Raw genomic sequence first — 27,650 nt, forward strand, 5'->3', positions numbered from 1 at the left:
GGCTGTTACAAGGAGGAGGGAGAAAATTTGTTCTTCTTAACCTCTGAGGATAGGACAAGAAGCAATAGGCTTAAATTGCAGCAAGGGTGGTTTAGGTTGGACATTAGGAAAAACTTCCTAACTGTCAGAGTGGTTAAGCACTGGAATAAATTGCCTAGTGAGGTTGTGGAATCTCCATTATTGGGGATTTTTAAGAGCAGGTTGGACAAACACCTGTCAAGTATGGTCTAGATCAGTGGTTCCCAAACTGGGGTTCGTGAACCCCTGGGGGTTCACGAAATGTTACAGGGGGTTCTTGGGGAAAAACTCCCTAATGGCGGACAGAGCTGTCCCTAGGAACCCTGGGCAGCATGGGGCCAGCAGCCTGGAGCCCCTGAGATTCCAAGAGCTAAGCAGATCAAAGCAAGCATATCTATCACACTGAGGAGATTTAAACTTCAAGACTCCTTATAAGAAATGGAAAGGGAGGTGGATATTTTTTGCTGATTCTATAATTAAATAGGCAGCTAGTATTGTTTTTAAAATTATTATGAAGAACAAGTTTAAGCTTTGTTGTAACGTGCGTTGTTTGCCAGGACTGCTCAAGACCTGAATGCTTGTGGAAGGAGGAACTCTTTGAGTTGGCTTCTTAAATACCTACATGCTGTTTCACATCTGATACTCCTTGATGAAACATAGGAGTCTTGTCTTATAACAGACTTATTCAAAGTGATACAAGCTATGAAAGTGAGATCTGGGAAGAGTGTTGCCGTTTTCATAATGTATTAACAATACTGTTATGATAAATAATAATTAATAATAGTGTGGAATAAGCATGTCATAAAAACAAATGTTATATTTCCAGGATCACTGCTTTTATAATTTATACTCAGGTAAAGGAGAAAATCCCTGGAAATATTCATTTTTAGAAGCGGGTTCGCGAAACTTGACATTTTAGTGAAAGGGGTTCACAGGTTGTTAAAGTTTGGGAACCACTGGTCTAGATAATACTTAGTCCTGCCTTGAGTGCAGGGGACTGGCCTAGATGACCTCTCGAGGTCCCTTCCAGTTCTATGATTCTATAAGACATAAACCCAGTTTAATTGGTCAGTTAAATTTAAATTGGGATTATATATATTTGGCCCTTTGATAGGTCATATATAAAAATGTTACATGGTATGCCTGACACTGGGCAGGTAACATTCACAATCCAGGATTTCAGATTATTGGTGTAGGCAGTTTTTGGCCATGTAAATACAATTAGGTGCTATGTGTCACGTTGTGGTGAATTAAAGGATTGGCGTGGGGGATTTCTTTCCCCAGTGTCGTTTAGTGCCTCTCAGGAGATCCAGCTGTGTGTTTCAAATAAGACCTTCATAGCCCCACTCACCAGCTGTCTGTTTGTGCGTGTGGAAATCTCCCTGGTCTCATGATGGCCTGAGACACGAGCCCCTCACCAGTGAAGGATGCTGTGTCTGGCGCCGCTGCATCCTGGCTTTTCCTGCATGCTGGGGACACCCCCGTCTGCATGCAGTGGGCAGTGCCAGGCGCTCCGCACCGCCCAGTTAGACGTGAGAGCAAAGAGAGGGAGGCCGGGAAAGCTCTTCCCCCGGCTCTGAGCCGGCAGATCCGGGTCTCGTGGTCTAGACTGACGTGGTCAATCGAATCAAAACAGAAGGGGAAAGGTTCCGCAGGGCTGGTTCCTGGAGCTGAGCCGCGGCTGCTTCTGCCTGTCGAGCAGCCGGAGCGAGAAGGCGGCAGCAGACACGGCACCAGACTCCGCGGCTAGGTGAGTGTCTGCAGGTTTGAGCTGTTTCCACATTCACGGTAGGGTTTGGGGGCGACGGGGGGAGAGGGGCGCAAGGAGACTGCCCCTTCCAGCTGTGTTGCTGTGCAGAGCCAGATTCTGTCAAAAAAGTTTCAGAGGAACCCCTCCCTTCAACCCTTATTTACTCTGAGATCTGATAGACTGGAAAAGCCTTTCAGGGGAAGGGGGAAAAGCCCCAACGTTGGAGACGCTGAAAACTAGACTGGACAATAACAACACTGCACTTACAATAACAACGTTGCACTGACCCCAAGGCCATGGGTTAGTTGGATCCGGTGAGGCTTTGTGAGCTCTCCTTTAAATTTGATCTGTGATTTAAAGCCTGTTGAAGTACAAAAAAATCTCTTGACTTCTCTTACACAGACATCTATAGATGTCAAGAAAAGATGCACTGCTAACTGTCTGGGAGATCTTGTTTTTTGGGGGGGGAGGGGAACCCTAGTGAAACATCTCTACCCTTTATATTTGGAAATGTAATTTACATGCAAAGTTGTTAATATCTCTCAGGCAGTGCATGACATAGTCTGGGTTCAAATAATATTTTGTTAGCTAAATCAGTTTTGTATTCACTCTTTGGCAATGTAACTATTGAAATTTTGGGTGAATTTTTTTTGAAAAATAAGTTATTGGTGGACAGACAGGTAAACCACAATATGTAGGTATGAGCTATTATGCTTTCTGAAAAAGCACACACTACTAAGTGGGAGAAATCAGACTATATTTTGCAAGCCATATTATGGCAAAAAGATATAGTGTTATATTATCAATTAGTTCGTAGAGGTGTTTGGAATATTTGATTCTGCTCAGTGCTTATTCACAGTGCTATAGTAGCATGTGTTTATTATACTAAAGTAGGAACCTATTTCAGAACACACAGGTACCATATATGATTATTTATATTCATAACCATTATGAGGTCAAATTCGTAGAGAGGTGCTGACCTGAAACTCACCCAGTGACTTCAGTAGGAGTTCTGAGGGCTTAGTAGGTGCTCAGCACCTCTCTAGATTTGATCTGTGCCTCAGATTTTGGATATTTAATTTGAGTTACTGAAAACTAGCAGCCATTTTTTAAAATATTGGCTTTAATGCATGTTGTGATCACTGATGAAGGTCCCAGTCTTGCAAGGAGGAACAAGCACTGATGGGTTGCCCCCTTCTAAGAGATTTTTGCCAGAATGGGGCCTTACTGACCTTGGTCATTTCTATAAACAGTGCTTCACAAAAGCAGATCTCATTTGAAAGACCTCAAAATAAAAAACAAACAAACTAATTTTGATTCCTTGTTACATACAGTTACAGGAAATAAATCCTAGATAATCCCACTGAATTCTCCATATTCTCCTGACCTGTTCAGATTCAAGAAATCTGCCTAATTATTATTACTGACAATCAATTTAAAGTTTAACCTTGTAGTATATTCATGACAATCTTAAGAATGTGGTCTGAATAGTGAAAGCAAATGACAACAGAGAGAGTGTATATATTGTAATGGTTAGAGGTGAGGGCAATGAGTTAAATCCTGATTGTCATTCCTTCCCTTGCCACTGCTGACTTGGGAAAGTCAATTAATGGTTTTGGTTTTTATTTTCTCCTTAGGCAATATATGGGAATAACAATTCTTGCCCACTTCAAAGTGGTGGTGTGTGGATCAATTGATATTTCTGAGGAGATTGAAGATCCTTGTATGAAAGGTGCTATAGAATTGCAAAGTAGTACATATTAGAATTATTGGTCTCCTTACGGATCAGCTCAGCTTTGCTTAATTGCTAGTGCACTACACAGATCCACTGGTCATTCTTTGGCCCTCTTTTGGAGCATGAACAACAAAACCCTACCACAGATTTGAGATTGCAGTAGCAGCCACTGAGTGGCTGTAGTGTTTTTCTGTGGCCTAAATGGCTAATTTCTCCTATTCTTGATTCCCATAGAATCATATTAATTATATTTATTTCTATCTAGTTTCTTATACTGCACTCATCACCATGGTTTTAGAGCACCCGTCCCAACTTTATCTCCTCTGCGTTCCCAGCACACAGCCCAGTAATTTGGTCTATGTGCTGGGACCAGTATTGGATCCTGAATCTAAACAAAAATCAGCATGATAAGAATTACTGATGGCATACATAGTTATTAAAGATGTTGTCAGCATAAATGGCATTTTGCAGTGCAGTTTAGGATTTATTCATCATTTTATAAATGGAGAGATAAGGTCTGTTTTTATAAGGTGGAGTTCTGACTTTGGAGAAAGTTAGCTTCTTATTCACTTCTTGTTTGGTGGTTTCTCATTTCCTCCTTTCATATATTTAGACTTGAGAAGTACTGATGTGTGGGATTTATTTGCATAACAGACTTGTCATAAAAAAAACTGATAGTCATGCTTCAGAGTATATTTTAGCTGATATTTTAGGTACTAAACTACCTCCTTAAATGCCCAGTCTTGCTCCTGCTGAAGTCCATGGCAGCAGAATTGGTCACTAATTTTGTACATCGAGAGTCTCAGTAGGGCCTCAAACCAGAATAGAAGAAGTGGCATGACCATATCTCTGAATGTGACTGAATTTGATGGAGGAAACTAGTATTTGTTTGGCAATACAAAATATCACAATCTTATTTCTGTGTTTTTACACTGATCTAATAGTTCTTAATAGTAAATGCAAAAAATATTTTAACACACTATACATGGAGAAATGTATATCCTAAATATATCTTCAACCCACATTCTAGAGCAAATCAGAGCAAACTGAACATGATTTGCATACACTTAACTCTCAGGTAAACCAAAGAATGCATTTAATTCAAGCTTTGTAGTCTGCATATTCCATTTCTTAATATTTTCTTTATAAAGCTTTTTTTGCTTTCACGGACTGTTCTTGCATTCTAGTTGTTAATATAGAACCCAGTTTTGTAAGGTGCTGAATCCCTCTTGGGAGGTCCTGAGTGCTCTCAAATCCCAAGTCAAATAGCAGTTGAGAGTACTCAGTACCTTGCAGGATCTGGCTCGTAGAGTCAGTTCCTCCAGTTCCTTTTCAAGTAAGAATTGGATTAACTTCAGCAGCATGGCTCCCTTCAACCTCTAGTGTCTAGGTTCCCTTCATTGGCAGCTGCCTCATGAAATTTCCCTAGAAAGGTGTTCCTCAGAATGTAAGGCAGGGGTAGTCAATTAGTTTTTGCTAAAGTCCAGATTTCTTGGTCAAGGTAGAGTCAAGGTCCAGACTCCAGAGAAAATAATGACAATAACAAGTAAATAAAAAGATTTCGGAGTCCATTCAAAAGTATCTGGTGGTCTGGATTTGGCCCGCAGGCCGCCTATTGGCTACCCCTGATGTAAGGGATCCACACTCAGGAGCTTATACAGCCTTAGCTTGTATTAACTCTTTAGTGACTTCCCCATGGGATTCGATAGAGGTAGAGGGCAAGTTTATGTTTCGTGCCCTGGTCCTTCTATACCAGCATTTCTCAAATGCGGCCACCATGGCCACATGCGGCCATCAGAGGCTTTTCTTGTGGCCACAGCCACCTGGGTGGTGATGGGGGGGGGGGGCAAGAATTTACCCCTCCCCTGGGTCTGCAAGTACAGGTTGGTACCTGCCCCCGTCTGGAGCCACAAACGCTAGAGGAGCAGACAGCTGGTGTCAGTTCTCCACCTTCCCATGGGCAGTGGGGCTCAGGCTTCTGGCTTCAGCCCTGGGGCGGCAGGCGGCAAGCTTTGGCCATGTGGCGGCAGGCGGCAAGCTTTGGCCATGTGGTGGCAGGCTCCGGCCACTGTGCTTCAGGCTCACCCTTCCCGCCCATTGCCTCTGGCCCCCGTTGCCTCCCCCGGCCCGTGACACATCCACCCCATCACCCCTGGCCCCCAATGCCTCCCTACCCACCTCCCAATCCAAGGCGAAATTTGTCCCCCGGCTTGCCAGGGCTGAGTAAGTCTGCTGTGAAAAGTGATATTTGTATGTTTGTTAATATTACTTTTCACTGCCTTCCAGCTAGCTAACAAGTCTGTTGCTGTGAAAAGTGATATTTGTATGTTAATATCACATTACTTTTCACAGAAACAGACTTACTAGCTAGCAAGTCTATTAAAAAACAAACAGAAACCAAAAAGCAAAAGGAACAACAACAAAAAAGACAAGAACATGCAAAACACCTTATTTATGTTTCTATTCTGTTTAGGTCCAGTAAAGAATAGAGACAACTGTACATTGTTGTTATTACTGAGTCTGCAAAAAAAACTCTAAATAAATTACAATGATTTGGACAGGTATATGTGCATATTTATTTGTTTTTCCTAAAGCTAATTAAGTAAAAATTGTCATTCTGGCCACCAGCAAGAGTTAGTGGCTGCACTTTGAGGCCACCAAAAAATTTGTTGCGTGAACCCCTGTCTATACCATACCCATTCATTCAGGATCCTTAGCAGTACAGAGGGGCCACCTGGGACAAAAGAGAGTGGTGCTCTGGAGGTGAATGATCTTGCCTTTAATGTAAGTTAAGAGATCCTCGCACAACTTCCCCTCCAGATGTTGTTCCTGAGCAAGACGATTAGGGTGTTATACATTTGCATGGATGCTGCACAGACTTCAGTTAAAATAGTTACCTTATATTTTAAAGGTAATGAGACACATTCATATAACTCTGTTGAAGTAAATGGAGTTACACCAGGGACGAACTTGGTACTGAGTCCAATCTTGATTCTGGGGCTGCAACAGATGTACACTCATTAAAACTTCTGACTGTCTTGCATCAGAGTAAATACGGTTTAATTCTTACTACAGCTAACACAATTGTCTGATCCAAAGCATTTAACATCTTAAAAGAGAAAAATCCATTCTAGAAAAGAATAAAGCAGCCATTTAAAGATATAGGGCCAATTTCTGTCTTGATATAAGCGGGTTTAACTCCATTAATTTCCACTGACTACTCTCAAACATCTGGTGACCTCTCTGGCACAAACACAGTCTTTTTGGTGTAATCCACTAAGTCAATTTGTATATTTCTTATTGGTCTGTCATAAAAGCTTTATTTTTAGTAGGACAGTATTTTTAGAAAACTTGAAATATTTGATCTCTGCATTTTATATTTAGAAAGCCTAGTTAGAAAAAGAACAGTCCAGTCATATGAAGATGTGATATCTCTAAAGACAGCAGTTAGCTGTTTAAATAGTAAAAAAATAAATAAAACATGAATCCTTGTACCTGCCAAACCTTGCTCACATGAATAGGCCTTACTTACCCAATGGAAGCCCATTATAATTGTTGGCGTTTGCTCAGCACCCTTAATAGTCAGGCAACTTATTTAGATGCCTAAATATGAAATTAGGCACCTGTTACACTAATAAAATAATACCAACAGGATCTTATAAGAGGGATGAGGCAAAATGCCAGGTTTATTGTAAATACAGAGAGAGAGCAAGAAATCAGGATACGCAATTCAATATTATTTTACTACCATTCCTTATTCATTCACACACTCATTCATACAAGTTCTGCAGAGTTGTTATAGTTACCAGCCTAGAGGTTGCTTGTGGCAGAGTACTGGCCAGGTAGCCTGCACACGAGGGTGGAGCCAAGTCCTTGTCAGATGCGCATCCGATGCTCGTGGAGGGTGGTTGCAGAACCAGACTCCAAGTCCCTTAGTTTTTGGTGCTGTTCTTATAAGATTTTGTCTTTATACAAGTCTATGGGAATCTCTTCATCATGCTGATGTTTGTTTGAAGTGATTATCAATCAGCAGATGGCACATCCCTGACGGCTGAGTGTTATCTTGTTCTTCGGAGTCTTCAGCCGTCCAGGGGGGGGGGGGGGGTACTTGGGTGTATTCCGGCTTGCCCTGCGGGGTCATCCGGTTATCTCCGTGCTACGGATTCTTCGGCCATGGGAGGTCACAGTTATAACTCTTAGGCTGGCACCTTTGATTTGCTAATTATTTATTTGCATCACACATATTCATCCTTTATCTTTAAATCACATCTTACACTATTGTTTTACTACCTCCTCTTCCTTGATATCCTTATTTTACAATTCTGTTTTCCAGATGTGACAGACTTTCATCAGTCTATTTAACCTTTTTAATACAATAGCAGAAAACAAGCAGGATAATAAACGAAGGGGATAAGGGATTTCTGCAAGACAATTTCACAGCACAGTTGTTTTTACAACAACTCTTATCACCTCCTCGGATGTGTAATTTTTCACCTAGAGATACAGGGAGGATGGTTTTAATTAGCTTGTCCTTGGTGCTTGAGTGTCTATATTCCTTTCTGTTGGCTTGATTTGGTTTGGGGCCTAAAAGGGGATATATCTATACCTATGAAATTACAAATATATATATATATATATATAACTATCAATATCTCAACACACCCACGTTCAAAAATTTGTCAAAGCTTTTATGATAGACCTATAGCAAGTATATACATGTTCTTATTCATGGACTACACCATAGTGACTTTGTTCGTGAGGTTGCTGGATGGTTGACCTTCAAGAGATAATGGCAATGGAACCAAATGCGGGCACAAGATAATAGTCTCTCACTTCTGTACTGCGTAAAGACTAATGCAAAGCTGTGATGTGTATTTTGAAAGCAACTAACTCTGATCCTGCGCTAAAGCTATATTACAATGACTTATACTAGGTGATGCTATCCATTTTTTTTTTTTTAAACCTTTCATTAGTACTGATAATACTTTGCACTCATTGACAATTGCAATTCAGAATATGGCATCCATACTAGCCAGTTAGTCTGCTGAGTAGAGGGGCATCATTCTCTGATAAAAGCTGGGTTTTCTTTTAATTGAACATCAGTGAATAAATCAGGTGTCAAGAAATCCTATTGATTAGCACAGAATTCATGTGGTATACGTATTGATTAAAGATAAAGGGGTGGAAGAGTGAGGGGAATGAAACTGGACTGCCAGTCAGAAAGCAACTTGTTCATGACAATAAAGCAAAGTGAACCTTTTTAAAAACAAAAGCAAACATACTCTTATTGATAAACCAGTATTGGTTGGTTCATGTATACTAAGCATTTGACCAAACTCCTACTGAAGTCAATGAAAAGACTCCCATGGGCTTCCTTCAGGTTCAAAGGGGAAACATTTGCTCAGTGGCAAGTTATTAGAAATGTGTCATCTTTGGAGGGAAAAAAAAAATCAAAATATTCCAGAGAATTTCAGCATACTTGTGTACTTGTACAGGACTGGAGTGGGGCTAAGGATTCAGTGTGTGTTTGTACAGTTTAGAGGATTTATTATGTATTTTATTAACCTAGAGAATTGTTCAAGTATTGAACAAATCTCTCTTTCTATTAGCAGGCTATATAGCATATTGTTTAGGGCATTAGAACTATAGAATCTGGAGTTGCTGGTTCAAGACAACAGAAAAACTTTACTTTTTATTTATTTTAAAACTGTTTATTCAGTGGAGGAGTAAATAATGGCATTTGTATGGTTTTCTGTATTTTTCACTGCTTCTTTGAGCAAACTAGATATAAGGTAAAAATTTCAAAATGACACTTAAGCTCCTTAGTGCCTAAATCTCCTTTGAAAATAGAACAGAGGCTCCTAAATCATACAGGCGCTTTTGAAAATTTTACCCATAGGCCATGTCTGCACTACAAAGTTTTGCAGACAAAAGTTATGTTGGCTACTGCCACCGCAGTTAGTATATCACTTATGCACATGGATACTTTGGCTCCTGGCTTTAGCACAACTTGTATTCACAAGGAGTGCTTGTGTCAATGCACAGTGCAGTGCACCATGGGTAGGTATCCCAGTTGCAACCCGCTACCATTCAGCGTAATGTCTTTTGGATAGTTTTGGCAACACCTGGTGAGGCAGAAACGACACACGCAGTGATGACTGGGAGCAAGGGGGCTTCTACCCCGGGGGTTCTGGCAGCAGGGCTCGGGTGGCAATTTAAAGGGCCTGGGGGTCCGGCCGCTGCTACCACAGCGGAGCCCTGGGCCCTTTAAATCTCCACCTGAGCTCTGAGGTAGTGGCGGCAGCCGGGAGCCCCCGGGGCTGCGTCGGCAATTTAAAGGGCCTGGGATCTGCTCATAGATGTCGAAGTTTCTACAGCTGGTTTGGAGCTCTGCCTGCACAGCCTCTTATTCCCACAGGCCCAGGAGATCCAATATCTCCAGTCTGCTCAAGGCAGGAGCGCGTCTGGCAGTGTAGCCAACATGGTCAGCTTTGCAGTTGCACAAAACAGCAGATAGAGATGTGCTCACCAAATTGGATAACCAGGAATTTCCCAAATTTGCAGGAGTTCTAAAGGCAGGGCTTTTGGTCTGCATGACCCCAGGCAGTGGAGCTAATAATTGTGACCAGAGCAGACTACACAGCCGTATTAAAGCGCTGCCGGGGCAGCGCTTCAACATTGCTAGTGAAGACATAACCTTAGGCATTTAAATTCCATGGGAGTTCTTGTCTAAATGACGACTGCGGAATTTGGCCCCACATTTGTTCTCTAAGCCAATCAGAACAGAATAGGTCAATAACTTTACAGTGAACAGCACCCTGTATTGCTTTTGCATCCGTCAGGCAAAATGATTAAATCTCTTTTAGTCATTTGATATAATAGAAATAAATTCAGTGTCCTTAGAACTCTGTCACAGTCTCCTACTTTAGAAATAATTGTTGAAGTGAAGCTGAAACATTTATCTAACAGCAGGAGGATATTATCTTTGCACAATGTTCTAGTCAATTGATATAAAAGCTAATTAATGAAAGATGTCAAGAGATATTTCTTACAGAAGAATTCATCTTTTTAACAGAAGGGTGACCAGCTGCTGACAGTTGGATTTTGCCAATAACTCTATATCAAATAATATAAAATGGGCTTTAAAATGTTTAGATTTCTTTCTGAACCATGACTGGATCTGGCTAATTTGCTCCTTTTCAACTATTTTGACCACAAGAAATAAGCCACCTACATGTGAATAAGTAAATAAATTTTAAATATAAAAGTGGTTCTTATTTAGTTTCCTCTGTGAATTCAGTGCTAATGAAAGATGCCAAACTGTTATCCTTGGAGACTGAAATATTCTCTCTGTCTCTCTCCACAGAATGGGGAATGCCAATATGTATACCAATTGGAACAATGGTTTTGATATATAGACACTTGTCCTCTAGGGCAGGGGTGGCCAAACTTCTCGGTACCCAAGGGCCACATCCGGGTGGGGAAATTGAATGCAGGGCCATGAATGTAGGGCTGGGTCAGGGGGTTGGGGTGCGAGAGGGAGTGCAGGGTGCAGGAGGGGTGCAGGGTGCATGAGGGGGCTCAGGGCAGGGGGTTGGGGTGCAGAAGGGGTTGTGGGGTGTGTGAGGGGACTCAGGGCAGGGGGTTGGGATGCAGAAGGGGTGGGGGGTGTACAATGGGGCTCAGGGCAGGGGGTTGGGGTTCAGGAGGGGGTGCAGAGTGTAGCTGGGGGCTCAGGGCAGGGATTTGGGGTGCAGGAGGGGTGCAGGTGTACAAGGGAGCTCAGGGCAGGGGGTTGGAGCGCGGGGGGGTGCATCAGGAGGTTGGGGTGCAGGAGGAGTGTGGGGTGCAGCAAGGAGGTCAGGCAGGGGTTCAGGGTGCAGAAGGGAGATCAGGACAGGGAGTTGGTGCAGGGTTCAGGAGGAGTTCGGGGTGCGGGCTCTGGCCCGGCGTCGCTTACCTGTAGCAGCTCCAAGGTGGCAGTGGTGTGCACCGGGGCTAGGGCAGGCTCCCTGCCTGCCCTAGCCCCGCGCTGTTCCTGGAAGCTGCCGGCACCACGTCCCTGCGACCCCTGGGGCCCTCTGCCCTCCCCTGCGGGTACCTCTCCCAAAGCTCCCATTGGCCGCGGTTCCCCGTTCCCAGCCAATGGGAGCTGCAGGGGGCGGTGCCTGGAGGCAGGGGCAGCGCATGGAGCCTTCTGCCCCCCACCCCCACGGGCCTCAGGGACGTAGTGCCGGCCACTTCCAGCAGCAGTGCGGGGCCTGCAGCGCCATGGGGGTGGCAATCCCATGGGCCAGATCCAAAGCCCTGATGGGCCGGATCCGGCCTGCAGGCCGTAGTTTGCCCACCCCTGCTCTAGGGACTGAACTAAGACCTGGTCTTCATACAAACTTGTACCAGTTTAATTATACAGATTAAAAACTCCTGTGGGGACACTCTCTTTTTTCAGTATGCGTGGCTTATTTAAGTTTAGTTTAAATCTGTTCCTATCAACTTACTCTAAACGGAAATAAGCCCTGCTCAAACCAAAATAAGTGTCCACAGAGTCTTTTGGCACTGCACTTAAATAACACCTTGAGTTAAACAGATGTAACTTGGCAGGTAGACAAGCTTTAAGACTGTCCCGCATCTTGTATAAGATGCCAGACAGCCAATAAATGGAAGTGGTTTCAATTGCTACAATCTTGGGACCACATCCTGCTCCCATTGAAATCAATGTGAATTTTGCAGATACTGGAATGGGAGGAAGATTGTGACCCTCAGCAGGACATGAGCTGATCTACCATAGAGGTGGGAGATTCCATCTCATTACTTTTCTGAGGCAATCTTGTACCACCCCTTATTTTAAAGTCTATTTTGTAACCCTGAATTGCATTTCACACTCTTTGTGTCTTCTTGATTTTTTTTCCTCTCCTTCTGCTCGGGACTCTCCTCCCACTCTTTCTGACCTTGTCCACAGTGTGGACTTTCTGAAATTCTTCCCTCATTTGCAGCTCCATTGCATTGGTGCAGTGCTGCTGTAGACTGGTTTCCTTCCATGTGCCTCCAGAGCAGATGTAAATGACATGGTGGTAAAAATCCTAGTGGCATGACACGATTCACCATTGCTAGAGTAACTGGAGATGCACTGGTGCTAGAGAAACCATGGGAGAGCATCAGAAAATCCTCAGTGTAGTTACAGCTTCTGTGCTCAGAACTTTTCTCCACTTAGTATTCCCCCTCCTCAACCTGTCCTTGCTCTGGATCCCCTTCCTTAGCCAATGCATATCCCTGAAGTACCTCCAGTACTCCTTCATTGGCTGTATGAGCCCTTTTTTTTCGTTTTTATTTCTGTTCTTATTCTTGTTTCTTCTTCTTAAATGTTATCTAAAGTGAATTTGGTGCTTGTGAGAGGTGCCAGATGGACAATCCTGGAAAATGAAGTCCTAATTTACTTACAGATAAAGGGCTTCACAGACAGCAACAGTGCAAGCTTCCTCTTCAACGACCCCACTCTAGCATGCCTCAAACCTGACTTAGTTCGGAGTAGTTTACTCCCCAGGCCTATAGTATCCTTGGCCTCTTTGATCAGTGTTTATGATGTGTGTGTTTAAGTAGACTTTCCATAAAGAAATGAACGTCGTTTAATTTGCATTGAAAAGTTCAACTGGGATCTGCTTAATTATCCTGAGTAAAGTTTCAGTGCAAAAATAAACTCACCAACTCATCAAACTGCAGAAAGAGTTCCAGGGGACATGTGTAGCTGCTTTCAAGTACAGAAACGGCTTTTTCTTCTTGGAATAATGAAGAAAGGAGAGGGGAAGAATTATTTTAAACTTGTAAAAGTGTTGCTATGGCTGAGAATACCCACTGGGTCCTGTAGAAGCCACATAAACCCTTTCTGGGTTGTTGTTTTTTCAGTAGACAACTAAGTTAAGTGGCTAATTTGAATCTGGGAGGAGCAGGAGGAGAAAGCCCTAGCAGGAGCCACATTTGAGCCATGGCAGCACTCATGATGTCAGGATCCACTTTCACATTTGAGAACAGTGCTGCTGCTCTTCCTTTGTAGCCCAGTCAGCCAGTTTTTCTTTTGCCCTAAAAACTCAGCCAGGAGATCCTTAATGTCACCAGTTGAATTTCTAAATAAAGACTGAAACTGCACAGGTAATAGGCCATATGAGGAATGGCCATGAATAGTGCTCTGGAAACCTGTGGCTCTCTGTAGGGCACTAAGTCCTGGTTCATTGAAGGTCATTGGGAGTTGTATCACTTGCTTCAGTGGAACCAAGATCAAGCTGTAAGTGGGGAGAGATGCTGAGAGAGAAAATTGCTTTCCAATAGAAAGGGGATTAAAACAATACCATGGGAAAAAATGCAATGTCTGAGCTTCATATAGTGCAGAGGAATATTTGCTTAAACAGTTTGCCCTAGAATATAAAGGGGAACAAATCATGGAAATATTTTAATTGGTTTTAGGTTCAAAACTTCTTTTTACAAAACCTAAATTTGGACCAAATTTAATCCAAGAATGTCTCTTTGTAAAGGTCTTTGGCCCTTATAAAGACTTCAGGGCTGGTCTTGCCTGTTCTGGTGCTCGAACCATCTCCGCCAGCTCCTGAATAAGGAGGGCCATGCCATCTCCCCTTGGTTCCTGTGAGAAGGCATGACTCTGCCCCTACATTCTGGATCAGTGGTGGGCAACCTGCAGCCACTGGGAGCTGTGGGGGGCTGTGCCTGCAGACGGTCAACGTCAGCAAAATGTCTCACGTCCCGCAATCAGATTACCCTGATGGGCTGCATGTGGGCCTCAGGTTGCCCACCACTGTTCTGGATCATATTTCTAAAATGTATTGGGGATTATGATGTCTGTTGTGATATATAGTATTGAACCCCTCTACTGCCTTAGGGATGTGTATTCTCTAGCTCCATTCAGCTATGCAGCCTCCCCCCTCAACACATTGTCTGTTTATCTTTTCTTTCTACATTATTTATATCCACCTTCTTTTTGTGATGGTTCACACCTACTCTCTTCTATCCTCTGATCCTCCTTTTGTTACCCTGCCCTCTCCCCTAGTCACTCCTTTCTTTACTAACCTTTTTTTAAAAAATGTGTATGTTCTTTCTGGTACAGCTCTGCTCTTTTACGATTAATCTGTTGGTAGGAAATTTACAAGCTTTCTGATGCACCAGAGAATAGTGATTCAGAGGCCAGGATTCTCATTAAGGTTGTTGCAAGTGAAGTCACCCTGTGGTGGTTTAACACTCTCATCTGATTTCTTTATTTAGGCTACATTTAAAAGAATAAAAGTGCTACATAGAAAGAGAGACACTTACAATAAATTCATTTGTAATTTTTCTAACTATTAATTATGCTCTAGCTCAACCAGAAGTTATGTGCAGGAAACACTTGGTGCAATTCTATGGCCTGGATTATGCAGGAGGACAGGCTAGATGATCATCATGTTCTCTTCTGGCCTCAATTTTCATGAATTTATGAATATGTAGTACATTTCTGCACAGTTATGAGTGATGTTGTAAGAAGGGAGGGGAGAAGATGGAGACTTCCAAATATATTAGACTTAGGAAGCCATTCATCTTTTTGCTGATGTTTCCTAACTTTGTTTTGTCACATGCTTTTTCTAGAAAATATTTATATTCAGAGGTGGGCTTTACCCAAGACCATCATCTTGCAGTAAAGTCTTAATGCTGAATTTATGTTATCACTTTAGTTTCTTTGGCAACAGCCAGGATGTTACCAAAACAGCATTATGACTTCACTGACATAACCTCGGTAGAATGACTTAATTGAACAGAAATGTAGTCCATGATTCAGCACATAAGCTTGTGCTCAATTTAAAATCCCTTTGATTTCTATGGGGTAGGCACACATTTAAGAAATTTCCTGAACTGGACACTTAACAGGTACCTGATGGGGTGCGTAGGAGAGAGGTTCAATCTATTTATACTCTGGAAAGTGTGCACTTCATATGTAATTTTTTCCTTCTGTTAGTGGAATAGAAGTGACACACAGAGAATTTTTTAATGATTATGTCTAGTAAAGAGTATACTTCTTAAAGTAACTTCTTTTCCCAAGAATGAAATAGTGGCTCCAATGAAGTTAATGGGAGTTTTTCCATTGACCTCAAAGGAACCAGTAATTCACTCTCATAGTTCAGTCTTGGTATTGATCCTGTGGTCATAGTCAGTCCCTCTATCTGGTAGTTTCTCCAGATTACAACTCAAGTTGCTGGATAGACCAACACGTGCTACTTCCATAGTACAAGCTTAGTATGTTACTTTAGACAGTGGGAAGCAGGGCCGGCTTTAAGCCGATTCGGCCGATTCCCCGGAATGGGGCCCCGCGCCTAAGAGGGCCCTGCAATGTCCAGGGCTGCCGGCGGAGCGGGAAAAAAAAAAAGCCATGTCCTGCTTCTCCCCCCTCCCTCCAGCACTTGCACCGCCATACAGCTGATCAGCGCAAGCCTGGGAGGGAGGGGTGAGGAGGAGGAATGCGGCGTGCTTGGGGAAGACGCGGGGCCAGGGCGGGGATTTGGGGAGGGATCCAATGGGGCAGTGAGGGGGCAGGGCCAGGGCGGGGATTTGGGGAGGGATCCAATGGGGCAGGGAGGGGGCGGAGTCGGGGCGGGGCCAGGGTGGAGTTGGAGCAGGGGGAGTGCGAGACAATTTGCGTCCCGGCGTGGGGCCCCGCACCTGCTAAAGCTGGCCCTGGTGGGAAGGGAATATGTGGAAGCCATTTGGGTGAAGGGTCAGATTACTTGAAGTAAGGGAGATTTAGGACTTGTAAGATGCTGGGAAGGGAATGTTTGCAGGAAGGGTTGTGTGCCTAAAGGGAAGAGCTAGATGTGAAGACAGGTTGAGTGCAGGTGGGGAGGGGCCGGGCAAGACGTGCCCTGTTTATGGGGAGAAGGATTTTCTGGCAATCACGGAGGAGTGGGGAACTTGGCTGATGCACTCGACTGGATTCCGAGCTCACCCCAGGACAGAAGTAAACTCTCTGAATGAGATGCTTCAGACTTGTAATGGCTTGTAATTTTTAGCCCGTTAGCACTTTTCAACAGGGCCAAAACAGCTATAACAAATTGTTTCCTTTGTCTTTAAATAACTTCATTTGTACAGTGGTTTTTATTAAAGCTGATTTCAAAAGCAAAATTAATTAAATGATTTGTTATAGCATTTTGACAGGTGCTTTTAGATATTGCTGCTATCTGAAACCAAATAGCAAGGAGAGGATTAGGAGGACAGTCTCTTCAATCTTCTTATAAAATTCCACAGTAGCATCTGTGTGTAAAGACAAGACTCAGTGATCTAAGGTTAACACTAATGACAACAAATTTGGATAAACCGAAAAGGTTTAAAGCACTGTGGAAAAACTCCAGCATTCCTCCACTGAGTATAGTGGTATGAGGGTCCATGGGTCTGGAGCCTAGGGTTGCAGGGTCCTGGGCAACTAAAATCTATGTCACCACTAAGGAACTAGATGTAGTAGCACCCAACAATTACTAGAGGGGTAGACATCACAGGAAGTATTGCCAGAAGAGGCCAGAGCTACAGGACTCTGCAGCCGCCTGATGCACACCAACTATTTAAACCAGGAAGTTACCCCAGAGAGCCGTCTGAGCAACAACACAGACTCTGGCTTGCTACTGCTATAGACATCGTCACTTGCTCTTTACTCCTGCCTTTGACTCCGGCCTAGCTTGACCTAGGTACCCATCTCCTGCTCGGCTTGGTAACTAATCTCGACTCCTGCCCTTCAGTCCCAGCCCAATGGACACTACAGGTCCAGCTGTCTAAACCCCAGCCATTACCAGTGCGCTGTGTCTAGAGCTACATCCACCCAAAGAGCTTCTAGCAGGAAAGGAGCAGTACAATTGCAACACACATTGACAGGCAACAGAACAGTTTCCTGTGGTGGAAATATTAAACCAGTGTTATACACTGGCCTAGAGGATGTCAGATCATATCTCCCTGTAGTGGCAGGCCCTAGGAAAGAGAAGAGCCTGCTACTTACTCAAAGTTAATGGAGTTATTTTGGTAGCTCAGGGAGTCAAGGTTTGTGTTTTTGGTGCTGGAGGTGCAGAGTTTGATCCGTTCTAATATCTGTACTGTCCGTCTAGGCACATATGCAACCACTGTGTATTCTAGCCGCAATGGGTGTTTCTTTGAAAACCTGAATTTTAAAAGATTTTTTTTAAAATTGCATTTTCTTCCCAAGTAAATATGTAGAGCCCTGCAAATCGGCAGATATCCTCTTTATATCCTCTGATATCCACAGAGCATTTTTGTGGATTGTGGATCGGTTGCGGATAAAATTTTGTATCCACACAGGGCTCTATAAATATGTACATACTGACCTTTTACCATTAGCGCTAATCATTGGAATCGTGGAGCCACACCTGAGAGCTTCTAGCATATGGAGAATGTACAAAGCTTCCTGCTTGCTTTGGCACAGGAAGTTCACTCTTGTAACAAGCAAGATGATTTCTGTGAAATGGAAACAGTATATTTTGTCTCCCACTGCTCACCAGCTGCAAACTGTTTACTCAGGAGAGGTGTTGCTGAGCTGGAAAAGAATATATAGTCTTTTCTGAAGCTGGGAAGTAATTTAAGGAAGAGAAGACTCCATAGGTAGAGAGAATCAATCAATTTGTGTTCATAAAGATTGTTTTATTGATAGTGCGATATATCAAGTATAATACACAGCTGCAGGACTGTTATTGGGTGAGATAATGAAAGAGAAAACATCAATTCACAACAATTAATGTGATAGCTGAGAATGCTAATTGTTAAATCATAAAAAACTAGAAATATGCTCCAATATATTATTTCTTCCTGTAATTTCAGATAGTTGCTCAAGTCTGGCGATAATGGTGGTTTTTCACATCTGGCTAAAATAATTGAAGATCCACCTCCATTTTGCCCCGAGGACTATATAATAACCTCAGCTGTGTGACAGCAATACATTTCAATTTCAGTAGTAATTATTTTATGATTGTTTCTAATGTCCTCCTAAACTGCAAAACTGTAGTGTTAAAGGATTGTGTTACATGGTATGTAACGCAGTTTAATCCCCTCTACACATGCAGTTGTGTATATCAAATGTTATAAGATAGTTGAGAGATAGTATGTTACAACAAGACCCTGCTATGAAATAACATTTGCTGTGTAGAAAGACCCTTAAACTATGCAATCACATTGTTCTGTTAAATGTTCTATACACTGCTAGGTCCTTTCTATCCTAGGGTTTGAAACAGAGTTATTTCCTTTCTCGCAAGCAACACTTAAAATAGTTCTTATTAATCCAATTTGAACTCTGTATTTGATGTCCCTTACGGTAGGTTGCAAAAGAAAAAAGGCTGGTTTCGGTGCCCCTTTTTCTGTTTTCTGATAAATTACCTAAAAAAAATATTTTCAGTCCTCTTTAAATATGCTTGTTTTTACCTTTAGAAATATCAGTCAAGTGTGTGTGATTTTTTTTTTCACAAATTCTGCTGGAGTACTTGTAGTATACAAATTGTAGATTTACTGTCATTAAAGTGCGGGGGGATGTGAGATCTTTAACAAACATACCTTTCTTCCAATTGCTTATCGGTGGTTTGAGATAAATAGTGAGTAACAATAACAAGGAAAAACAAAAAGAATTTCAAACAGAATAAAAATAACTCTCCTGTCATTTTAACTAGTTTCTATTTGCTTGATATCTCTAATGTCATAATTCTTCTAGGTTTTAAATTGTGCAAAGAGTCATCTAGGAAAAACAAAAAAGACAAAGAACTGGATATCTAATGGTAGGAGGAGGAGAGGGAGGCATGCAGATGGAAAAACCTTTTTGGAGAGGAAAAAAAATACAAGCCTTCTTTATACACCATAAGGAAGCAAAAAAGGGCACAACCCTTCTCCCTCTCATTCCTTAGCGTCTTTATAGATGATCTACCGTATTTACAAAAGGCAGAGTTGCTGTGACTCATAGTGGAGAGGGATATATGACAGAACTGGGTGTAGGGATGGGTAGGAACTGACATAAGATAAAGTGTGAGGTAAATGGAAAATACATTGTGCAATTCTGTAACAGGATTTTGATACCAAGTATGGCCAAAGAACACACATTGGAGCCAAGATATACTATTGGATTATATGCTCCCATGAGTCTAGCTGGTAGAGACTGCTGAGCAGATGTGCTTGATTCAGCACATCTTCTGGTTACCCTTATTACATGGCTTCCAACTTGCGGACTAACACTACTCATATGAGGCTATGATGATGCCCTACTGCCAGAGGAAGGGTTGCAGCTGCTTTCTGCTTCTATAGCCTCCAAACTTGATGATTTTTCCACCTCAGGGGCCCTGCGCGGCCAGCACAAACCCAACCTGAATCTAGCCATGATAGTACCAGGTTAACAATGATGTTTTGACCACAAGTATTCTGCAGAAGTCATCTGAAGATTCTTACATTGTGTTAGTAGAGCGAGAAAGCAATTCTGATTTGACTGCAGGAATGGAAACTACGGGCAATCTGTCACCCATTTTTGCCATTAATTAAACCACTGAGAAGACTATTGATAAATGATAAAAATACACTTGTAGAACCACTGGAGTGTATGGTGAAAACTTGGTTTTAACAAGTGAATAAACTAGAATGGATTCCCCACTGTTTCCTATTATAATTTCTTTGAACTCTGAATCAGTATCACTAGTGAATTACCTTCTTTGATCTAAAATTAGTGTGTGAGGCGCTTTCTTAAAATAGCTCCAACTACATCCTTCTCCACCCTCCTTCTGCCTGTTTCCATTAGATGGCAAGGGTCATTGTGTCTCCCAATAGTAAATAAGTTACAGAGTCTTAATTTTTATTCCTTGCATATACTAGAATGTTGACCTAGGGGAGAATTTTATAAGTGTCTAATAAAGGGCTTAGGAGTACAAGTCCCACTGATTTTCAAGGGGAATTGTGCTCCTAAATCTCTTAGGTGGTTTTTAAAATCTTCCCTGTAGAGCAGACATGGGCAAACTAAGGCCCCGCGGGCCACATCCTAGTCCCCGGCCCCTCCCCTGCTTCCCCCCTCCCCTGCAGCCATGCCGCCGCACGTGCCGCGCTCTGGCCCGCCGCTCCCGCTGGGCAGCGTGGGGAGTGCAGCTGGCTCTGGCCAGGTGTCACAGCTGTGAGCTCCTGCTGCTGGTAACGAGGCAGGGAGCGGGGGGTTCTGGGTGGCAGACAGGGAGGAGGGGGCGGTTGGATGGGGCGGAGGTTCTGGGGGTGGTGGTCAGGGGATGGGGAACAGGGAGGGTTGGGAGTGGGAGTCCCGGGGGGCCTGTCAGGGGACGGGGATGTGGATAGGGGTTGGGAGGGCAGTCAGGGGATAGGGAGCAGGGGAGGTTGGATAAGGGGGTGGGATCCCGGGGGGGCAGTTAGGGGCGGGGGGTCCCAGGAGGGTGTGGTCAGGGGATTAGGAGCAGAAGGTGGTTGGATAGGGGGTGACAGTCCCAGGGGGGCTGTCAGGGGGCGGGGGTGTGGATAGGGGACAGGGAGCAGGGGGGCTGGATAGGGGGCGGGGGTCCCGGGAGGAGGCGGTCAGGGGACAAGGAGCAGGGGGGTTGGATGGGTTGGCAGTTCTGAGGGGGGCAGTCAGGGGGCGGGAAGTGTGAGGGGGCAGGGGCCAGGCTGTTTTGGGGAGGCACAGTCTTCCCTACCCGGCCCTCTATACAGTTGCACAACCCCGATGTGACCCTCGGGCCAAAAAGTTTGCCCACCCCTGCTCTAGTGAATTCTTTCAGTGGTATGACAGTATTGAAATTTGTCCAGTTCTAACTTGAACCATATTGTTCTCAAATCTATTTTGGAACCCCTATGCATGGCATGACCTTTTTGGGATGCAGTGTCTTGCTTGACAATCTTCTGAAACAAATCCTTGGTTATGACTGACTTCTGACACTACTGAATTTAACAGAGAGAGCTTCTTTACTATACTTTAATATACTTTACTATACTTATATATTTAATATACTTTAATATAATTAACTACTACAGTGATGGGATAAGAACCTGGATGGAGATTAAAAGTATTCTGTTCTTGCTTTTCAGTTCATATGTGGAATAGACTTTTTTGTCTTAATCATCTACATAATTCTTTTTTGCCCCATATTTCTGCCCCAGTCTCCTCCAGTAGGAGTTGTGGGAACTCAGCACATTTCAAATTTAAACCATTTATTCTTGCAAGAAACTCTTACTGATGTAGTGGAATGAGTATGGAACATTTCATAAATAGAAATTTTGCAGTTAACCAACTCACTGCAGCTCAGACAGCGATTTTACCTTTGTAGTTTTGTCTGTGAAGGGATCTTTCATAATGGCCTGTGGGAAATCCAGATTGCACACAAAATTTAGTAAAAGTTATTTGGACCTCTGATTAAGGGTTTACCAGACACCACTTTAAAAAAAAAAAAAAACCCACTACCTCCTACTCTACTTTTTGATTTGTTAAGTAATCAAACATGCCAGTTTTCTCTGTTCATCCTGCCAAAAGGAATATTATTGGATTGCTATGTTTTGTTTTGTTTTTTCCCGTTGGACTAAATGAAGTGAAATTTGATGCATTAGTCTCTGTAAAATAAGGTCAATTGAAAAAGAGTTGATTGTCCTTTTTATTATTGTTCTTTCTAGGTGTTGACAGCCAAGTTTAGATTTCTCCGCATAATCATGGCAGAAGGTGGATTTGATCCCTGTGAATGCATTTGCTCGCATGAACATGCAATGAGAAGGCTGATCAATCTGGTGAGGCTAACATGAGGACGCTGCTTTTTTTTTTTTTTCCCCAGTGCTGACTGCAGCAATTTTATAATCACAGTTAAATAGGCTGCTGCCTCCACATGTTCTATTGTGTGTGCATTTAGAATGACATCTTCTAGATTTTTAGCATGGTTTTAATTTAAAGATGATACCTTTCTGTTTAAGATATTTACCAGGGTTGCAGTTGAACAGCATATACTATAGCTGCACAGCTGCCTTCTGTATCCATTGACTTATGTCAGTCAGTATAAAACCTAAGGCCTCAATTCTGCAAACACTTGGACTTCATAGGATGACACACATGTAAAGTTTCTCACATGCACAACATTTGCAGGATTAAGTTCTAAATTTGGAAGACCAAGACTGTAAAAATGAAATAGTTGAAAGGCAGAACCTAGAAACGGTGTGGTTTTCCCTGCTCTGCCACTGACTTGCTGAGTAACCTTGGGCAAGTTGTTTTACCTGTCGGTGACTTAATTTCTGATCTGTAAAATGGGAATAATTATTCTTTCACCCATATTTGTAATGTACTTGATGTGTGGAAGAAAACAATTTCATAAACATTTGTTCTAAATATTGACAGGTGTGAACTGTGTCCAGCTAGGGAAATATGGTTACAAGTTTAAATATAATTTGGCTATTTTAAATATTTTAAGATTAGACTTATGCTCGCACCTACAGCCTCTTCCTTTAGAGTAGACTACTTCCCCTTTTTTACTTTTGCAGGTTTATTTTATTTCAATTCCTGCCTTAGGGCTGGAATTAATGCCTTTTTGAGGTAGTGAGCACCCTCAACTGCTATTGAACCCAATGGGAGTGGAGAGTAGTTGGCACCTTGCAAGATCAGATCCTTTTTCCAGTGCTGTACTACCAATATTTTAACAAGGGCCCACAACAAATATTTCCCCCCTTAGTTTGTGACTAACTCCGTGTTCCAAGGGTATGTATGGCTAGGAATGAGGAATCTATTAATTTGTTTTCCCATTTAAACAAAACCACTTTCTCCTACCCACAATCAAGAAAGGAGGCAACAAGCTTATATTAAACTGCATTTTGAAAGGAGTATTCATACCTTAGACTTGGTTCCTGAAAGTATACTGAGTCTATTGGTGGTGTTGCTCAGTGATCGACTTCCGAAGTGGGAGTGGAGTTTGGGATGAAGATTTTTGTAAGGAGGAAGGGGTAACCTCACATGGTAAAATACATGTTTGGTGCAATCTGGTCCATTTTAAAAGACAAAACGTTTGCTTTTAAATATTTGTAAGGGTCATGCTTGGCACAGATAGTTCAGCAATATCCAGAAAGAGGGTGAGTCGGAGGCAAGGAAATCTCCTACACTTGATCAGGGACAGAATTTTAGCAGGATGCTCAGTCTAGCCCCAAGAATCCCATCCAGCATATTGCTTCAATAAGAGCCTTTTTTATGAGTTACCAGGGGCATCCTTAGGCATATGCAGCATATGCGGCTGCGTAGGGCGCCCGAAAATGTGGGGCACCCCTGGGTTTAGGATATGTCTTCACTAGCAACGTTAAAGCGCTGTTGTGGCAGCATTTTAAAGTGGCTGTGTAGTTGCAGCACCAGTGCTGGGAGAGAGTTCTCCCAGTAATGTAAAAAACCCATGTCCACGAGGGGAGTAGCTCCCAGCGCTGGTGCACTGTCTACACTGGCACTTTATAGCACTGCAACTTTCTCGCTCAGGGGTGTGAAAAAACACCCCCCTGAGTGCTGCAAGTTTTAGTGCTGTAAAGTGCCAGTGTAGACAAGGCCTAAGGGTATGGCTACACTACGGGATTAATCCGAATTTATATAATTCGAATTTGGAAAACAGATTGTATAAAGTCGAATGTATGCAGCCACACTAAGCACATTAATTCGGCGGTGTGCGTCCATGTACCGGGGCTAGCGTCGATTTCTGGAGCGTTGCACTGTGGGTAGCTATCCCATAGCTATCCCATAGTTCCCGCAGTCTCCTCCGCCCATTGGAATTCTGGGTTGAGATCCCAATGCCTGATGGGTCCAAAAACATTGTCGCAGGGGGTTCTGGGTATATCCTCCCCCCTCTCCAGGAAGCAACGGCAGACAACCGTTTCGCGCCTTTTTCCTGGGTGAACAGTGCAGACGCCATACCACGGCAAGCATGGAGCCCGCTCAGCTCAAGACAGCAGTCATGAACATTGTAAATACCTCGCGCCTTATCGTGCAGTTTATGCTGAACAAGAACCTGGAAAACCAGGCGGCGAGGAGCAGGCTACAGCAGCGCGGCGACGAGAGTGATGAGGATATAGACATGGAATTCTATCGAACCGCGGGACCCGGTGCTTTGGAGATCATGCTGTTAATGGGGCAGGTTATAGCCGTGGAACGCCGATTCTGGGCCCGGGAAACAAGCACAGACTGGTGGGACCGCATAGTGTTGCAGGTCTGGGACGATTCCCAGTGGCTGCGAAACTTTCGCATGCGTAAGGGCACTTTCTAGGAACTTTGTGACTTGCTTTCCCCTGCCCTGAAGCGCCAGAATACCAAGATGAGAGCAGCCCTCACAGTTGAGAAGCGAGTGGCAATAGCCCTGTGGAAGCTTGCAACGCCAGACAGCTACCGGTCAGTCGGGAATCAATTTGGAGTGGGTAAATCTACTGTGGGGGCTGCTGTGATGCAAGTAGCCAAAGCAATCACTGAGGTGCTGCTACAAAAGCTAGTGACTCTGGGAGATGTGCAGGTCATAGTGGATGGCTTTGCTGCAATGGGATTCCCTAACTGTGGTGGGGCGATAGATGGAACCCACATCCCTATCTTGGCACCGGAGCACCAGGGTACCCAGTACATAAACCGCAAGGGGTACTTTTCAATGGTGCTGCAAGCACTTGTGGATCACAAGGGACGTTTCACCGACATCAACGCGGGCTGGCCGGGAAGGGTTCATGATGCTCGCGTCTTCAGGAACACTACTCTGTTTAAAGGGCTGCAGCAAGGGACTTACTTCCCGGACCAGAAAATGACCATTGGGGATGTTGAAATGCCAATAGTTATTCTTGGAGACCCAGCCTACCCCTTAATGCCATGGCTCATTGGACAGGAGTCAGGAGCTGTTTAACTACAGGCTGAGCAAGTGCAGAATGGTGGTAGAATGTGCATTTGGCCGTTTAAAAGGTCGCTGGCGATCGCTACTGACTCGCTCTGACCTCAGCCAAAGAAATCTCCCCATTGTTATTTCTGCTTGCTGTGTGCTCCACAATCTCTGTGAAAGTAAGGGGGAGACCTTTATGGCAGGGTGGGAGGCTGAGGCAAATCGCCTGGCTGCTGATTACGCGCAGCCAGACACCAGGGCGATTAGAAGAGCACACCAGGAAGCGCTGTGCATCAGAGAAGCTTTGAAAACCAGTTTCATGACTGGCCGGGCTACACTGTGAAATTTCTGTTTGTTTCTCCCTTCATGAAAACCAGCCCCCTTTATTGACTCATTCATTCTCTGTAAGCAACCCACCCTCCCCGTTCCCCCAGCTTTCTTTCCAAGGAAATAAAGTCACTACCGTTTAAAAATCATGTATTCTTTATTAAGTGATTATAAACATAGGGAGAGAACCAAGAAGGTAATCTGGGTGAGGTTTGGGAGGAGGATAGGAGGGAAGTAAAAGGCCACTGAACAAATTCAATATAATGACAGCCTTTTGGTTGGGCTGTCCACTGGGGTGGAGTGGGAGGGTGCACGGAGCCTCCCCCCCCCCCGCGTTCTTACACGTCTGGGTGAGGAGGATATGGAACATGGTGAGGGGGGAGGGAGGTTATACAGCGGCTGCAGCGGCACTCTGTCATCCTGCTGCCGTTCCTGAAGCTCCACCAGACGCCGGAGCATGTCTGTTTGCTCACGCAGCAGCCCCAGCATTGCAGCCTGCCACCTCTCATCTCGAGCGTCCCTCAAGACCTGACGTTCACTGGCATCTTTCCTAAATTTAGATACAGTGTCCTTCCACTCATTCAAATGAGCTCTTTCATTGGGGGTGGATTCCATTATTTCTGTGAACATGTCATCTCGCGTCCTCTTTCTACGCCGCCTTATCTGAGATATCCTTCGGGACGGAGGAGGGAGGCTTGAAAAATTTGCAGCTGCTGGAGGGAGGGTTGAAAAAAAGGAGAGAAGTTTTTAAAATGATACATTTTACAGAACAATGCTTATACTCTTTCATGGTGAAAAACACTATTCACATTACATAGCACATGTGATTTCAGTACAAGGTCGCATTTTCCATCTTAATATTGAGTGCCTGTGGCTTTGGTGTTAGAGATCACAGACGCAGGTCCGGGCAACAGAATTCAGCTTGCAGGCAGCCATGGTAAGCCATTGTCTTTCGGCTTCTGCGCCCTCCTTTCCCACATACCAAGCAAAGCCTGTTGACTGCTGCGGTTTTCCTGTTAACCTTCAGCAGCAGAAAACAAACTAACCCCCCCCCCATCCAATTCTCTGGGATGATCGCTTTATCCCTCCCCCCACCGCGTGGCAGGTATCAGGGAAGATCCCTGCAGAAACCAAACTAACCCCCCCGCCCTCCCCCTCCCGCCATGAATTCCCTGGGATGATCAATGTACCCCTCCCCCGACCGCGTGGCTGGTAACAGGGAAGATCCCTGCTAGCCAAACGCGAAAAGCTCATGGCCAATTCCCCCCCCTGTGCTTGGCTAACTGCAGGGAAGGATTTCTTTTCAGCCACAGGCAAACAGCCCAGTAGGAACGGCCACCTCTGTCCCCTTAATTAAGTTCCCGTATTTCAACCAGGTTACCATGAGCGATATCACTCTCCTGAGGATTACACAGCAAGATAAAGAACGGATGTTGCTTGAATGCCAGCAAACACCGGGACCATACGCTGCCAGGCTTTGTCAGGCAATGATACCAGATTACTTGCTGCAAGCATGGCGTGGTCAAGTGTCCTACCATGGAGGACGGAATAAGGCTGCACTGCCCAGAAACCTTGTGGCAAGGCTTTTGGAGTACCTCCACGAGAGCTTCATGGAGATGTCCCTGGAGGATTTCCGCTCCATCCCCAGACACGTTAACAGACTTTTCCAGTAGCTGTACTGGCCGCGAATGCATCCCAAGTCCTCAGGGCAAATTAATCATTAAAAAACGCTTGCTTTTAAACCATGTTTTATATTTTAAAAGGTAAACTCACCTGAGGTCCCTTCCATGGGGTCATGGTCTTGGCTACTGGCTTGGGAGGCTTGGGAGGGTACTTCAGTCAGGCTGAGAAAAAGATCCTGGCTGTTGGGGAGAACAGAGTGCTGGGTGCTCTCTGCAAGCTCGTCCTCCTCCTCCTCCTCCTCCTCTTCCCCATCCGCAGAATCCTCAGGTGTAGCTGATGAGACTATCCC

The 27,650-nt window shown here is 44.0% G+C and overlaps 1 protein-coding gene across 1 annotated transcript in view; it reads left to right on the forward strand.

The window, feature by feature from the left end:
- Nucleotides 1-1,600: 1,600 nt before the first annotated feature.
- The window catches only part of SMIM14 (small integral membrane protein 14), a 61,887-nt gene continuing 35,837 nt past the window's right edge, over nucleotides 1,601-27,650 (forward strand). The window contains exons 1-2 of the mRNA XM_024211702.3: nucleotides 1,601-1,768; nucleotides 22,161-22,271. Coding sequence (XP_024067470.1) covers nucleotides 22,197-22,271 — 75 coding nt within the window. The 5' untranslated portion in view covers nucleotides 1,601-1,768; nucleotides 22,161-22,196. The remainder of the gene's footprint in view (nucleotides 1,769-22,160; nucleotides 22,272-27,650) is intronic.

This window comes from Terrapene carolina, unplaced genomic scaffold (genome assembly GCF_002925995.2).
Source record: "Terrapene carolina triunguis isolate 2854851 unplaced genomic scaffold, T_m_triunguis-2.0 Scaffold66, whole genome shotgun sequence".
Taxonomy (NCBI): domain Eukaryota; kingdom Metazoa; phylum Chordata; order Testudines; family Emydidae; genus Terrapene; species Terrapene triunguis.